This window comes from Dipodomys ordii, unplaced genomic scaffold (genome assembly GCF_000151885.1).
Source record: "Dipodomys ordii isolate 6190 unplaced genomic scaffold, Dord_2.0 Scaffold192, whole genome shotgun sequence".
NCBI classification, from domain to species: Eukaryota; Metazoa; Chordata; class Mammalia; order Rodentia; family Heteromyidae; genus Dipodomys; species Dipodomys ordii.
In genome coordinates this window covers 2,683,142-2,697,952 of record NW_012267408.1, presented here as the reverse complement: position 1 = coordinate 2,697,952, position 14,811 = coordinate 2,683,142, and the positions used below count along the sequence as shown (strand labels likewise).

General features: G+C 40.3%; 1 protein-coding gene and 1 pseudogene across 1 annotated transcript; both read left to right on the top strand.

Annotated features, from left to right (window-relative positions):
• The first annotated feature begins 1,055 nt into the window (after positions 1-1,055).
• Pole4 (polymerase (DNA-directed), epsilon 4, accessory subunit) lies at positions 1,056-6,328 on the top strand. Its single transcript, XM_013034614.1, has 4 exons — positions 1,056-1,323; positions 1,754-1,838; positions 2,574-2,615; positions 6,020-6,328. The coding sequence occupies exons 1-4, from the start codon at positions 1,108-1,110 to the stop codon at positions 6,031-6,033; spliced, it is 357 nt and encodes a 118-aa protein (XP_012890068.1). The 5' UTR covers positions 1,056-1,107; the 3' UTR covers positions 6,034-6,328.
• Positions 6,329-13,363: 7,035 nt separating this feature from the next.
• LOC105999572 lies at positions 13,364-13,617 on the top strand (annotated as a pseudogene).
• Positions 13,618-14,811: the final 1,194 nt, after the last annotated feature.

The window sequence follows — 14,811 nt, the reverse complement described above, 5'->3', positions numbered from 1 at the left end:
TGTTCCATGAGAATCTTCAAGTTTTGTCTTTTAGTTTTCAAGATAATTTTAAAGAAATAAAATCGAAATGTTCTACCTCAGGGCTAAAAGACATCTGGTGCTAATTAAAGAACAAATAATGTTATGGCATGCATGCTGTGGGAATAGATTTTACAGTAAGCTTGAGTAGAGAAAGATGATGAAGACATTGGTTAAGTTTCAAAGGTACCACAAGAATCTTCAATTCAAATGATTGTCTGTCACGGGGGGGGGGCATACTGTGTTTAAGAGCAGAGTTCTTGGGAAAGGCACCAATTTAAACTCATGTTCAATAGCAGGGAAAAGCAAGAACTGCATTGCCTGTGGTTCATTCCTATAATCCTACTCAGCAAACTGAGGTTTTAGGATTGCGGTTCAAAGCCAGTCCAGCCAGGTAAATCCCAGAAACTCTTATATCCAATTAACCGGCACAAAGCCAGAAGTGGAGGTGTGGCTCAGGTGGTAGAGCACTAGCTTTGAGCACAAAAGCTCAGGGACGGAGTCCAAGCCTTGTGATCAACGTTAAAAAAAAAGTGACTTGCCAAAAAAATATGTACACTCGTGTGTAACCTACGAGTTCAGAGTTTAATCCCAATACAAGATTGCTCTAGGCCGTGGAAACAACAGATCTCCTGTCTCCAGGGTGTTTGGGCGTGTAAGAGACCCACTGATCTGCCGCGCACCGGGGCCTCGAGGTCCCCACGCTCCACGGTGTCCAGCCTCGTCTTGTTCGTGTCCCCCGCCGGGACCATGCGTCTTCCACAGCGGCGTGGGGAGGCCCCGGTGCTGAGACCCCTGCGGGCCCCGGGCGGAGCCAGCACCAGCCGGGAACAACCCGGGTAGGTTTTGCTTTAGAGGCGGCCACCGGGGGGGGGGGGGCGACCGGAAGGGAAAGGTCTCCGGAGACCAGGACCTGAGCCAGGGGGAGGGGCCCAGTGCCCCCGCCCGACTTCCGGCGCGCCCTGCCGCGCGAGGGCGGAGGCGTGCGCGCAAAGAGGGCGTGGCTTCCATTCCGCGCGGGAAAGGGGCCGGCGACGCCTGCGCGAGCCCAGTTGGGAGGCGTGTGCACACAGTCCGCTCCGGGGCGGCATGGCGGCGGCGGCGGCGGCAGCTGGGAGCGGGACGCCCCGGGAGGAGGAGGGATCCGGAGGGGAGTCAGCGGCCTCACAGCCCCAACCCCCAGCGAATGCGCCCGGGGCTCGTCTTTCCAGGCTGCCCCTGGCGCGAGTGAAGGCCTTGGTGAAGGCGGACCCCGACGTGACGCTAGCGGGCCAGGAAGCCATCTTCATTCTGGCGCGAGCTGCGGTGCGGCGGGAACGCGAGGGCACACGGGGTCGCGCGGGTGGGAGGGGCGGGAGGAGAGCGGGGCGTGCGCAGGGGGCGGGACCCGGGGCGTCGGGGGGCGGGGCCAGGAGGGAAAGGCGGGAAGAAGGACTTCGGACGGCCTGGGAGGTCTAGATCCTGAGTGATCAAGATCTTGGGAGAATCTGGACTTGGGGATCTAGTGAATAAGTGATTTGCAACTAATTGGGGAGGGATGTGTCAGATCTGAACTCCGGGGAAAGGACAGCTGGAGGACCTTCAGGAAATCCTGAGCAACTTTAGCTTTCAAAACCCCTCTCTGTGCCCGACCCTCCCTTCGACCTTCACCACCCGACTCCTCGAAGGGGATCATACCCCAACTCAGTGAGCCGGAACTCCACCTTGATCTTTCCCCTGCTTGTTTGCTTCACAGGAGCTGTTTGTGGAGACCATCGCGAAAGATGCCTATTGCTGTGCTCAACAGGGAAAGAGGAAAACCCTCCAGAGGAGAGATTTGGGTAGAGTGGCATTGTGGCAACTGGGAATAGACAAAAGGGACACCAAGGGTTCTGCATTTGTTCTTTGAGAATGCATCACTGAGGATTTGATGTCTGACTGTTGGGTGGCCGGTAACCCCTTGTCCATGTGTAAGCCTACATACTGTGTATCTCACTCTCCCCACTCCCCACTCTCCCCACTCCCCCCCCCCACCTTTTTATTTTGTTAGTGGTGGCTTGAACTGTTGCTCAAGGGCAGAACTCTTAACACTTTGAGCCTCAGCTCCACTTCCAGTTTTCTGGTGGTTACTTGGAGACAAAGAGTCTCCGGGACTTTTCCTGCCCTGGCTGGCTTTGAACCACGATCCTCAGATCTCAGCCTCCTGAATAACTAGAATTACAGGAGTGAGCCACCGGTTCCTGGGTCACATTCCCTTTTTGTTGCCAAACTTTTCTGATATCTGTCAGAGCAAAGAGAATAAATGAATTTAAGTATAAAACTGGATTGTAGGAGAGCTTCCTCTCTCCTCTACTCCCCATTGAACAGTTATTTGGGCTTTTCTTTTGTAGAGGTAGCTAGCTCATATGTAAGTTAGTCGTGGAATAAAAAGTGGATATAAAGAAGGAGACATATTTTCAGAAATGACCTGATTTGCATAAATCCTCAGCTCTTACCTGGATTGTGTTTTTGGGTGTGGAGAGGCTGAAGAGCAAATGACCAGCCTGGTTCAAATGCCCCTTTGTTGTATGTTTCAGATAATGCTATAGAAGCTGTGGATGAATTTGCCTTTTTGGAAGGTGAGTTTTCTATTAGTGGATAATCATTTACATTTATCTTTTTTTTTGGGGGGGGGTCCTGTCGTGGTGCCTGAACTCTGGGCCTGGGCGCTGTCCCTCAGCTCTTCAGCTCAAGGCTAACGCTCTACCACTTGAGCCACAGCACCACTTCTGGCTTTTTTCTTTTTGCTTATGTGGTGCTGAGGAATCGAACCCAGGGCCTCAGGCATGCAAGGCAAGCGCTCTACCACTGAGCCACCTTCCCAGCCCCTACATCTATCTTTTTGATGTTAAGGAAAAGAGTTGTCTTTATGAAATAGATGCCTGTTTCCCTTTGTAGAGGAATAATTCCTTCTCTCTTCTTCCTATTAGGAGAGGAGAAAAACCTTATTACTAACTCCAGTGTAATTCATTTTTCACACCTGGAGAATTAGAACTTCTACTGGAAAGTTGGAAAGTAACCATCAAGAGGAGAGAGAGGATTTGAAAAACATTAGTGGAGTTACAGAGATTCAACTTACACCTGTGTAGGTTGATATCTAAATATAAAAACTCCCCCCTCCCCCAATACAATGTTAGAAATCAGAAACAATTAAAAACCTTTAAAGGTTTTCTCTTTTTTTCCTTCAGTAGTGTATGTAAAGTGATTATTATGCTGCAGGGAAATTCTGTACTAAAATTTCTGTTGGTTCTTCAGAAGTTTGAGTTAACTTGATCACTAACTAAATCTTGTCATAGAAATAAATAGCAAATATTTGAAATACCACATTTTAACTACCTTCTCTCAAAGCAATTTCTGCTGCTTAATTCCTGAATCTTCCTGTTGAAGACATATGTTCTGATTGAATACCTTTCTGAAAGTTATGTATCTTCAATTCATTCTCACTTTTCCACCTACAATTCATTCTCACTTTTCCACCTAAAGGATTTTTCATTGCCCCTCTAAACTTCATTGCCTTTTAAAGTCCTTTCTTGATTTATTTCATTCAGTACATTCCTCTGCTCTGCATCTTCAAATCCACCTAGACCTGTGGTACTTTTAGTTTTTAAATGTCTTTTTTTGTTGTTGTTGTTGGTTGTGGGGCTTGAACTCTGGGCGCTGTCTCTCAGCTCTTCAGCTCGGCTAGTGCTCTACCACTTGCGCCACAGTGCCACTTCTGGCTTTTTCTGTTTATGTGGTGCTGAGGAATTGAACTCAGGGCCTCATGCATGTGAGGCAAGCACTCTACCACTGAGCCACTTCCCAGCCCTTTTTAAACGTCTTTGAAGATGCATTCCCATGGTTTTCAAACTCAGATTATTGAGTATTCTTTCAATTTTTAGCTATGTAGTTACTTCTCTTTACACCTATTCATAATCTGAGTTAATTGTCTACTTTGTTTTATTAGTCCAGTGTAAGTCTTAGCAGTGTTTTGTGTATACTTTAAGATTTTGTGTATACTTTAAGACAAAGGCTATTTTGTAGGTAGATACAGTATCAAGTTTTGTTAGGTATATACAAATTTGATACTCTTATGCATTGTTTGGGATTCAGTCTCTATATTTATAAGTTAACTATTATTTCTAGTAGTGTTAAGTGTCTCCAAGGCAAAATGCCTTAACGTCTATTTTCTCTAATGTTGCCAGAGTTTACCAGCTTTAGTGTTTATTTTTTTTTAAATTTTATTTTATTGTAAAGGTGCTGTACAGAGGGGTTACAGTTACATGAATAAGGTCTTGAGTACATTTCTTGTCAAGCATTGTTACCCCCTTCTTTCTTTTTCTAGCTTTAGTGTTTTTGTGGTACCTGTTTTCATTGTTTTGTTTTTATGTTTTCATATCTTTTGAAAATGGAATATAACTTTTTTTTCAATTCAGATACTCATTGCTTTTAACTGGAGCATTTAATTTATTAATGTTAAATGTCTTTGGGGCATCTATGGGTTTGTATCACCCTCCTTATTTTATCCTTGCTAATCATTCTACCTGTTATTTTTTTTTTTATCTCTACTTTCTGCCTTCTTTTGAATTAACATTCCTTTACCCCCTTCTACTAGTTATATTCTTTTTCTGTCCCTTTAGTGGCTAACCTATTGGTTATAACATGCTACTGTAATTTATCAAAGCTTAATGATAGAACTTTTTTCTGTATTTTGAACCTTATTTGTTCCCTTTTAAGATTTTGTCTTTAGCTAAATGGTACATGCTTATAGTGTAAATAGAGGCTGAAGCAGAAGACCCAAAGTATGAGGTCAGCCTGGGTTGAGTTTGAATCCAGTTGGATTACATAGTAAAACTCTTATCAAAAACAAACAGAATCCAAACAAACTGCACCCCTCTCCCTCAAAACCAGTTTTTTTCTCTTTGTGTTCAATTTTCTTTCTTTTCTTAAAATTTTTTTTTTTTTTTTTTTTTTTTGGGTCCAGTCGTGGGGCCTGAACTCTGGGCCTGGGCGCTGTCCCTCAGCTCTTCAGCTCAAGGCTAGCGCTCTACCACTTGAGCCACAGTGCCACTTCCGGCTTTTTTCTTGCTTATGTGGTGCTGAGGAATTGAACCCAGGGCCTTATGCATGCAAGGCAAGTACTCTACCACTGAGCCACCTTCCCAGCCCCTTTGTTCAATTTTCTATAGGTCTCATTCTAATATATAAAAGTGTGGATTTCTTTTTATGTAGTCAGCACTTGAGCTTCTTCAGAATACCTGAAGATATATTCAGATATTGCTGTATTTTGTTCTCCTTTCTCTCGAAGGTTCCTGTTGAAGTATCTAAAATGTCAACCTTAATTTTGCCTCTCCATGATATATTCTATATAATTTTTTCTGACCTTAGTTTATTCTCTTTTCCTTTCTTTCTTTCTTGTCAGTACCAGGGTTTGAACTCAGAACCTTACTTTTGCTTGCCTTGCTTGCTTGGTTGGTGCTGTACAGCTTGAGTTATGCCACTAGTCTAGTTTTTTGCCAATTATTTTCGAGGTAGAATCTCATGGACTCTTCTGCTCTGGTTGGCTTCAAAGCTTGATATTCCAGGTCTCAGCTTCTTGAACAGTGAGGATTGAAATCTTGAGTTTGAGGACATGCAAATTTCTGGGCTCAGTCCCATCTTAAACTGGGACTTTCTAAAAAGATTGATTAAAAGCCCTTTTCTTTGAGCACATTTCTTATTTATTTTGTTTTACTCAACTCTTGTTTGTTCACCATGAATGTTAATTAGTTAACACAATAACTTCTCTCCTGCCTCTGATTCGTATACCCTTGGTTGTTTTACCTAATTTGTTACTCCCCATCTTTTGTGATAACATATTTTTCTCTGGGATCTTTTGGATAGATATTCTGAAGACTAAAGTGCTGCCAGTACCAACACGTCTGCTTTGTTAACTTTGCCCAGTTTGTTACAGTAATGTAGCTCTCAGAGCACCTGATTTACACATTGCACTTTGTATTTGTAGGTACTTTGGATTGATTGCTGAGCTGGGCAGTTTTTTGAGCCTTCACTTCATTCTTCAGCTCATCCCTTTCTGCAGGCCTCAGCTCTGAAGAACAGAGTCTGCATAGCTATACAGTGTTCTGTTCTATATTTATCTAATCTGCGATAAGCAGAGATCTCAGCGGATAGCTTTCTCCACAAGGTCTTCCAGTACTTGTGTCTGTCTTCCACTTCAGGCCTGGATGCAGCATGGGGTAGAGATGAAGAAACTGTTTTGTTAAGTGTCCTAATGAATGATGAAGACCAGAATAAAGGTCTTTGATCAAATTCATTCTGCTGTGTTTGATATTTTGCTTTTGTTCTTGCACTGTGATCAGAGAGCCATTATTCCCAGGCATAGACTTTTACTAATTATGGTAAATTCAGTGATTACTCTGTTACTTGAGCCATGCCTCTAGACCAGGCTTGTCAGCCATTCTTACCAGTTATTACATTAATTTTGTTCTCTTTTCTAGCGTGTCACTAGAATGTGCTCTACAATTTATGGGCTAGTATTCTTAGGAATTCAAATAATTGTACTCTTAGGTTGAAAACCAGTTACAATTTTATTCTAACAGTTTTATTGAGGTATAACTCAAAAGTCACATGACCCACTAATTTCAGGTGTACAGTTTGCATGGTGGTGCAAGCCTGTAATCTCATCACTCAGATAGCTGAGGCAGGAGGATAGTAAGTTTAACTCCAGCTTTGGCTGCATACAAAGTTCTAGATTAGGCTAGGCTACCTAGTGTAATCCTATCTTGGAAACAAAAGTCAGAACAAATGAAGTGTGCAATTTAGTTTGTGTATATGTGTGTTGTGTGTATCACAGATATGTATAACTATTGTCATAATGAATAACATTTTACAATGGAATAAGAATGACATATATAATATGCTGCCTTTTGTGTCTGGCTTTTAATAACCTTTGTTTGTCCATTCTATAGCATATACCAGTACCCTTTTTATAATTTAAATTAAATTTTAAATTAAAATTTTCATTTACATGCATAAATATAAAATTTTCTGTTTTAACTTCTTTTCTTCAGCACTAAGGTTTAAATTCAGGGCTTTGTGCTTTCTAAATGGGTTATCTCCCACTATTTTAGCTAATTTTAAGTGTATAACTGGCAGTAAGTATATTTACATGTATACGGTCTGACTCCAGAATGTTTTTAACCTTCTCATACTGGAGTTTGATATACCCTAAACAGTAATTTCTCTTCCTAGTCTAGGCTATTTTTTTTTGTTTGTTTATTTGGAAGTGTGGATAACAGGAAGTGATGGTTAAGGAAGCACTGGGAAGTTTTGCAGCAGGAAACCTTAGTAGTTCTTCATTATTTTTGGATTGTGAATCACTGTTGATACTCCACAGGATCTACTGTCTAGAATAATGCAGTGACACAGGAAGCCTTAGAGAGTAGTTCTTCATTATTTTTGGATTGTGAATCACTGTTGAGACTCCACAGGATCTACTGTCTAGAATAATGCAGTGACACTGTGTCTTGTAACATTTCAGTGTAGTACCATATTAATGGAAATTTATAAAGAGGTCTTTTTGTTTTCTTTGCTGTAATAGGGTTTGAACTGAGGACCGTACACTAGTAAGCCAGTACTCTACCACTTGAGCCATATTCCATTCTCTTTTGCCTTGTAGTTTATTTTTCGGATAGGGTCTTGTGCTTTTGTCTGGGTTAACCTCAGACCTCAATTTCTACCTCTGCTTCTAGTCTAGCTGGGATTATAGATGTGTGTCACACACGTGGCCCTCAGGACTTCTGTATACTCCTTAGTAGCAACATTGCTGACATCTTAACATTCCCAGGTACATTTGTCAAGACTTAGAAACTGACCTTTATAGGTTACTATTAAAACAGCTCTAGCTTCCTTTGATTTTACTGATTTTCCCATTGTTAATTTTTATGTGCCAACATCCAGTCCAAGATTATTAACTGCATTTACTTTTCATGTTTCCCTAGTTTCTGGATTTTGACAGTTTCTTTTCTTTGATTTATTATCTTGATAGCCTTGACTAATACTGGCCACCTATTCTGTAGACTGGTTTGTCTGTTTTTCTTGTGATTAGTTTGCTCCTTAACTTTGCGTATAATAAGTGTTACACAGACCCTGAGAATTCTTTCCTAGAACTCTTTCATATTACTGAAAATGGAGATTTGAAAGGGCAGGCTGGCCTTTTTTGAAATAAATTATAGATTGCAGACCAATAGTGGGACATAAATTGATGTAGTGTGTTTCCATTAGCATTTAAAAAGATAACCAAGTGACTATTGTTAATAACCAACAGACTATTGTCTGTTGTATTCATGAAATGTAGGATGTTAGATGCTCTTGCCAAGAAATATGTAAGGTAATGCATTTGAAAATTATCTGGCTTTAACTATCTCATGATATGTGTGTGTGCGCGTGCACACACACACACACACACACACACACACTCACTCACACACACACACATATATTTCCAGTAAAGTTATTTTAAATTTTGTTTCATTTGCAAGTGTGCTAAGTCATTGTCTAATGTGCCTTTTACCTGATGTCATTCCTAGGGCAAAAAAAGGTGTTGCCAGTATAATTAAGGTTTCTAATCAGTTGACTTTAAAATAGATTATCCTGAGCTGGATGGTAGTGGCTTATGCCTTTAATCCTAGCTACTGAGGAGGCTGAGATTTGAGGATTGAGGTTCAAAGCCAGCCTGGGCAGGAAAACTCTGTGAGACTCTTTATCTCCCTGTGAGACTCTTTATCTCCAATTAGCCACAAAATGTCAGAAGTGAAACTGGCTCAAGTGGTAGAGTGCTAGCCTTGAGCAAAGAGTTCAAGGGCAGCACCGAGGTCCTGAGTTCGAGATCCCTTACCAGCACACACAAACACACATACACAGAATTATCCTAGAATAGCTAGGCAGTCTCCAAGTAATGATCTGGTCCCCTAAACAGGAAGTTTCTCCTAGCTGGAGGTTGAAGAGAATGTGAGCGCAGAAAGAGTTTTATTTATTTATTTTAAAGTTTATTGTTATAAAAGTCATATACAGAGGGATTTCAATTACATGAGTCAGGTAATGAGTACATTTCCTTTTGTACAGTGTCTTCTGTTCCCTCACTCCCGGTCCTGTCTCCACCCACAAGCTGCATAATTCACTTTTATCAGTGCCCTGTGAGCTCCACTGCTGCACTTCAGCCTTTTTCCTTCAGATTCTGTACCTTCCCCTTTGTTCTCCCGAAGATACGTACTTGAATACACCATACATAAAGAAAAGGCAGAACTATCAAAAACTAAAAAAATTAAAAACTAAAAGATACCTTGTTTTCATATCTTGGAGTTTGTTTCAATATATATGATTTTAGGTAAATACAATGAGGCATTGCACTTTTATATTTCTTTCCTAAGAGTATTCTCTTGGACTCACTGTGTGTATCTAGAATCCTGTATAATTTATCATATCAGTATATTTTAGATTTCCTTTCTGCGTATCAGAGAGAACATGAGCTATTTGTCTCTCTTAATTTGGCTTACCTCAGTTAACAGGATTTATTCCAGTTCTATCCATTTTCCCTAAAATGACATTATTTATTCTTTCTAATGGCTGTGTAAAATTCCATTATGTATAGATACCACATTTTTTGGATCCACTCATCTGTTGTGGGGCATCTGGGTTGTTTCCATTTCTTGGCTATTGTGACTAGCGTGGCAATGTACATGGATGTGGGGATGTGTTTATTATATCTGGGCTCATGATGCTTGCCCAGGAGTGGTATGGCTGAATTATAGGGAAGATCTATATTTAGTTTCTTGAGGCACCTCCTGACTGTGCTGTCCATAGTTGTACTAGTTTATGTTTCCACCAACAGTGCAGTAGGGTTCCTTTTTCCCCACACCTCCACTAACATTTGTTCTAATTTACAATGTTGACCAATCTAACAAGGGTGAGATGGAATCTCAGTTGTTTGATTTGCGTTTCCTTTCTGTCCAGGGATGATGAGCATTTCCTCATGTGTTTCTTTGCCATTCTTATCTCTTCTGAGAACTCTCTCCTTAGCTCCTTTGCCCATTTAGTGATTGGTTTATTAGGGTTGGAAGGGTTAGTTTCTTGAGCTCCTTGTAGATATTGGATATTAGGCCTTTGTCTGATATACTTTTGGTAAAGATCTTTTCCTAGTTTATTGGCTGTCTTTCTAGTTTAGTAACTATGTCCTTAGCTGTGCAGAAATTTTTTATTTTGAGGTAGTCCCACTTGTCAAGTCTCTCTCCTATCTGTTGTGCCCCTGGGACTTTTTCAAGAGATTTCTACCTATATCTGTAAGTTCTAATGTTTCTCCCCCTCTTTCTTGCAGTAGTTTCAAAGTTTTGGTTCTTTGATCCACTTTGAAGTGATATTAGTGCATGGTGACAAACAGATTCACTTTCTCTGCATTTGGATGCCTAGTTTTCCCAACACCAATTATTGAAGAGACGATTTCTCCTCCTCCCCCCACTGTATGTCTTTGTTCCCTTACAAATATTAGATAACTGGGTCTTCTAATCTATTCCATTGATCTTTGGGTCCATTTTTCTGTGCCAATACAAAGATGTTTTTGTTATTATAGCTCTGTAGTAGAGCTGGAGGTTTGGTAGGGTGATACAACTCACATTACTTTTTTTGCCTATAATTGCTTTGGCTATTTTGTTGTTCCATATGAAATTTTGGATTGCTTTATCTCGGTAAAAATTATTGGGATTTTGATGGGGATTGCAATGAATTTGCGTATTAGTTTTGGCAGTATAGCTATTTTTATTTATTTATTTTATTTATTTATTTATTTTTTGGGTCCGGTCGTGGGACCTGAACTCTGGGCCTAGGCTCTGTCCCTCAGCTCTTCAGCTCAAGGCTAGCGCTCTACCACTTGAGCCACAGCGCCACTTCCAGCGTTTTTTTCTTTTTGCTTATGTGGTGCTGAGGAATCGAACCCAGGGCCTCAGGCATGCAAGGCAAGCGCTCTACCACTGAGCCACCTTCCCAGCCCCATTTTTATAATATTGATTCCACCTATCCATGAACATAGAAGGTCTTTCCATTATCTGGCCTCTTTGATTTCTTTAGATTTTATAGTTTTCACTATAAAGATCTTTTACATATTTGGTTAGGTTTATTCATAGTATTTTATTCTTTTTTTTTTTTGAGGCTCCTGCAAATAGAGTTGTTTTCCTGATTTCCCTTTCTGCTTGTACATTGTTGGCATTCAGAAAGGCTAATGTTTTTTGTGGGTTAATTTTATGTTCTGCTACTTTGCCAAAGCAATTGATCACCTCTAGGATTTTGGGGATGGAGTCTTTTGGGTCTTTGCAAATAAGGATAGTTTGATTTCTTCTTTTTCGATGTTAATCCCTTTAATGTCCTATTTTTGCCTGATTGCTCTAGCTAGGAATTCCAGAACTATATTGAAGAGGAGTAGAGAAAGTGGGCATCCTTGCTCCTGATTTTAAAATGATTTGTTTTTCCCTTCAGTATGATATTGGTTGTTAGTCTGTCATATATAACCTTTATTATTTTAAGTAATGTTCCTTCTATTCCTAGCTTCTCCAAAACTTTTAACATGAATGGATGTATTTTGTTGAAGGCTTTTTCTGCATTTGTTGAGATGATCATGGTTCTTTGTCTTTGGCTTTGTTGAGGTGGTGAATTACATTTATTGATTTGTGTATGTTATACCAACCTTGCATCTGTGGGATGAAGCCTACTTGGTCATATTTTTAAAATTCATTTCTGGATATAAAAAGTATTTTTTAGTCAGACGCCCATTGCTCATGCCTGTAATCCTACTCAGGAGGCTAAGATTTCAGGATTGTGGTTTGAAGCCAGCCCAAGCAGGAATGTCTGTGAGACTCTTATCTCCAATAAACCACCAGAAAACTGGAAGTGGAGTTGTGGTTCAAGTGGTAGAGTGCTAGCCTTGAGCTGAAGAGCTCAGGAACAGTACCCAAGTCCAGAGTTCAAGCCCCATAACCACCAACAACAAAAAAGTATTTTTTTTTCTGTTACTGGCTTTGATGATGTAGGAGGCCATGAACTAAAAACAGACTTTAGAAGCCACTTTAGAAATTTCCTTAGCCTTGGGCTGGGAAGGTGGCTCAGTGGTAGAGTGCTTGCCTTGCATGCAGGAGGCCCTGGGTTCAATTCCTCAGCACCACATAAGCAGAAAAAGCTGGAAGTGGTGCTGTGGCTCAAGTGGTAGGGTGTTAGCCTTGAGCTGAAGAGCTGAGGGACAGTGCCCAGAATTCAGGCCCCACAACTGACAAAAAAAGAAAAGAAAAGAAAAGAAATATCCTTAGCCTCACAATTGCCCCAAACTTGATTCTTCTAGTCAGTTGGTCTTGGAAATGATTTTCCTGTAGAGCTTTCAAATGAGAAAGAGCCCAGGTCAGCTAACCTCTTCACTTTGGTCTCATGTGTCTCTAAAGAGAAAAATCTAAATTTTATATACCAGACTTTGGATTCACAGAACTGTGAGACAGTAAACGAATGTTCAAATGCAAATGTTGTAGCAATTTAATATGGTCACAATAGAAAACTTAGATGGTATATGTTTTACTGAGTGTTAAGGGAAAAAACATTGTAAAATCCTAGATAGGGGTGAGGAGGCATCAACTCTTATCCTGTTACTCCAATTACCTCTGAGGACACATGCATCATTTGTCCTAAGCTTTCTTTTAGAGTTGAGTGAGTTAAAGTTTCTTCCATATAGCATATTCTTTCAATGAGATTTTTTTTCTGGAAAATTCACCTCTTTCAGTGTGTAGTTCTTGAGGCTTTGTTTTTGTGCTGGTCCTGGGGCTTGAACTCAGAGTTTGGCCACTGACCCTGAGCTTTTGTGCTAGGCTAGTATTCAACCATTTGATCCACAGCTCTACTTGTAGCTTTTTGGTGGTTAATTGGAGATTAAGTGGGTTTCATGGGTTTTCCTGCCTGGAGTAGCTGTGAACCACTATCTCAGATCTCAGCCTCCCGAACAGCTAGTATTACAGGTATGAGTCACCAGCATTTGGCTAGGTCTGAGTTTTATTAAATGCATGTAATCATCTTTGCAATCATTGATAGCTACAAAAATTCCCTCATGCATGTTTTTGTAGTCAACCCTTGCCACAGCCCTAGCCCAGAAACCACTCATCTATTTGTCCCTGTACTTTCCTCCAGAATGTCATGTAAAATTTTGAATATGACTTCTTTAATTTAGAATAATACATTTAAATTTCATTATTTTATTATATGGGATGTATTATATGGGATGTATATATGAATATATAAAATATATAAAAATCTGACCCAACCGGCTCCGAGCCAGCCAGCGTTCTACCCCTGCCAGCGTCCTCGCAGGAGCCACCAGGCCTCCAGCCTCTTACTCAAGATGAGTGGTAAACCAGACATGTCCGAAGTGGAGAAGTTTGACCGATCAAAATTGAAGAAAACGAATACTGAGGAAAAAAACACCCTTCCCTCAAAGGAAACTATCCAGCAGGAGGAGTGTATCCAAACATCCTAAAATGGGAATGTCCTCACAAGAGCAAGCGGCAACACCACCTGGGAAGCTTGTTTCTATAAACCTATGTGTAGCGATTTAAGGCACCTGCAGATGGTTTCCCCACTGTTTGCTGACTAAGAGTCAGCAATAGCCAAGTTCCCTTAAATTTGTTTTTAAACTGAAAAATTCCAGACAGCAGATGCGCATCACAGTAATCTCACCATTGATGACCCTTGTGTGTAATAGAGCAAGACAGCTTTAATCTAGTAGGTGCCTTCATTGCTTCATACTCACTAAAAAGTTGAATGCCTTTGCAGCTTCTTGATTTTCATTTCAATTATAACATTAAAATAATACATATAAAATCTATAAATAAAAACATTACAATTTTTGTGTGAACATTGTTTCTCTTAGGTAAACATAGGTGTTAGTTGAATCTTACTGTTAAAAATATACTTAAGGCTGGTAAGGTGGCTCAGTGGTAGAGTGCTTGCCTTGTATGCATGAGGCCCTGGGTTCGATTCCTGAGTACCATATAAGCAGAAAAAGCCAGAAGTGTTGCTGTGGCTCAAGTGGTAGAGTACTAGCCTTGAGCTGAAGAGCTGAGGGACAGTGCCCAGACCCAGAGTTCAGGCCCCACGACTGACAAAAAAAGTAATATATATATATATATATATATATATATATATATATATATATATATATATATCACATATATATATATATATATAAATATATATATATATATATATATATATATATATATATATATCACATATATATATATATATATATATCACATATACACACACACACACACACACACACATATATATATACTTAATTTATAAAGGACGTACCCTATTGTTTTTCAAAATAGCAGTACTATATTTCACTATTTGAGAATGCCAGTTATTTCTTCTTTATCAGCACTTAGTATTAACTTTGAAAATTAAACAAATGAGCCAGTGTATGGCTAATGGTATCTTGGTGTGATTCTATGCATATACTTTCTTCTAGTCCTACAACACACACACACGCACACACACACCTTTAAATCCTGTGAATAATTTTTAGCTGCATTTAGCTCTGTTAGTGGGCTGACTCAAATGAGGGAACTTCCAGAGGATTCCTTAGTTTTTTACATTTCCTTTTAAGTCTGTGGAAAAGCAGGACTTCCTTTGTGGTCAGCCATTCCTAGACAGCTGACCTGCCTCCAGGTCTGAAACTTCTGAATAATAGCTGGAAGGGGAGGATTGGAG

Excerpts from the sequence above, each read along its gene's own strand:
- Pole4 (XM_013034614.1), top strand. The coding sequence starts at position 1,108 with ATGGCGGCGGCGGCGGCGGCAGCTGGGAGCGGGACGCCCCGGGAGGAG. Across the intron at positions 1,324-1,753 it reads TCATTCTGGCGCGAGCTGCG|GAGCTGTTTGTGGAGACCAT; the intron begins GTGCGGCGGGAA and ends TTTGCTTCACAG. Across the intron at positions 1,839-2,573 it reads CCTCCAGAGGAGAGATTTGG|ATAATGCTATAGAAGCTGTG; the intron begins GTAGAGTGGCAT and ends TGTATGTTTCAG.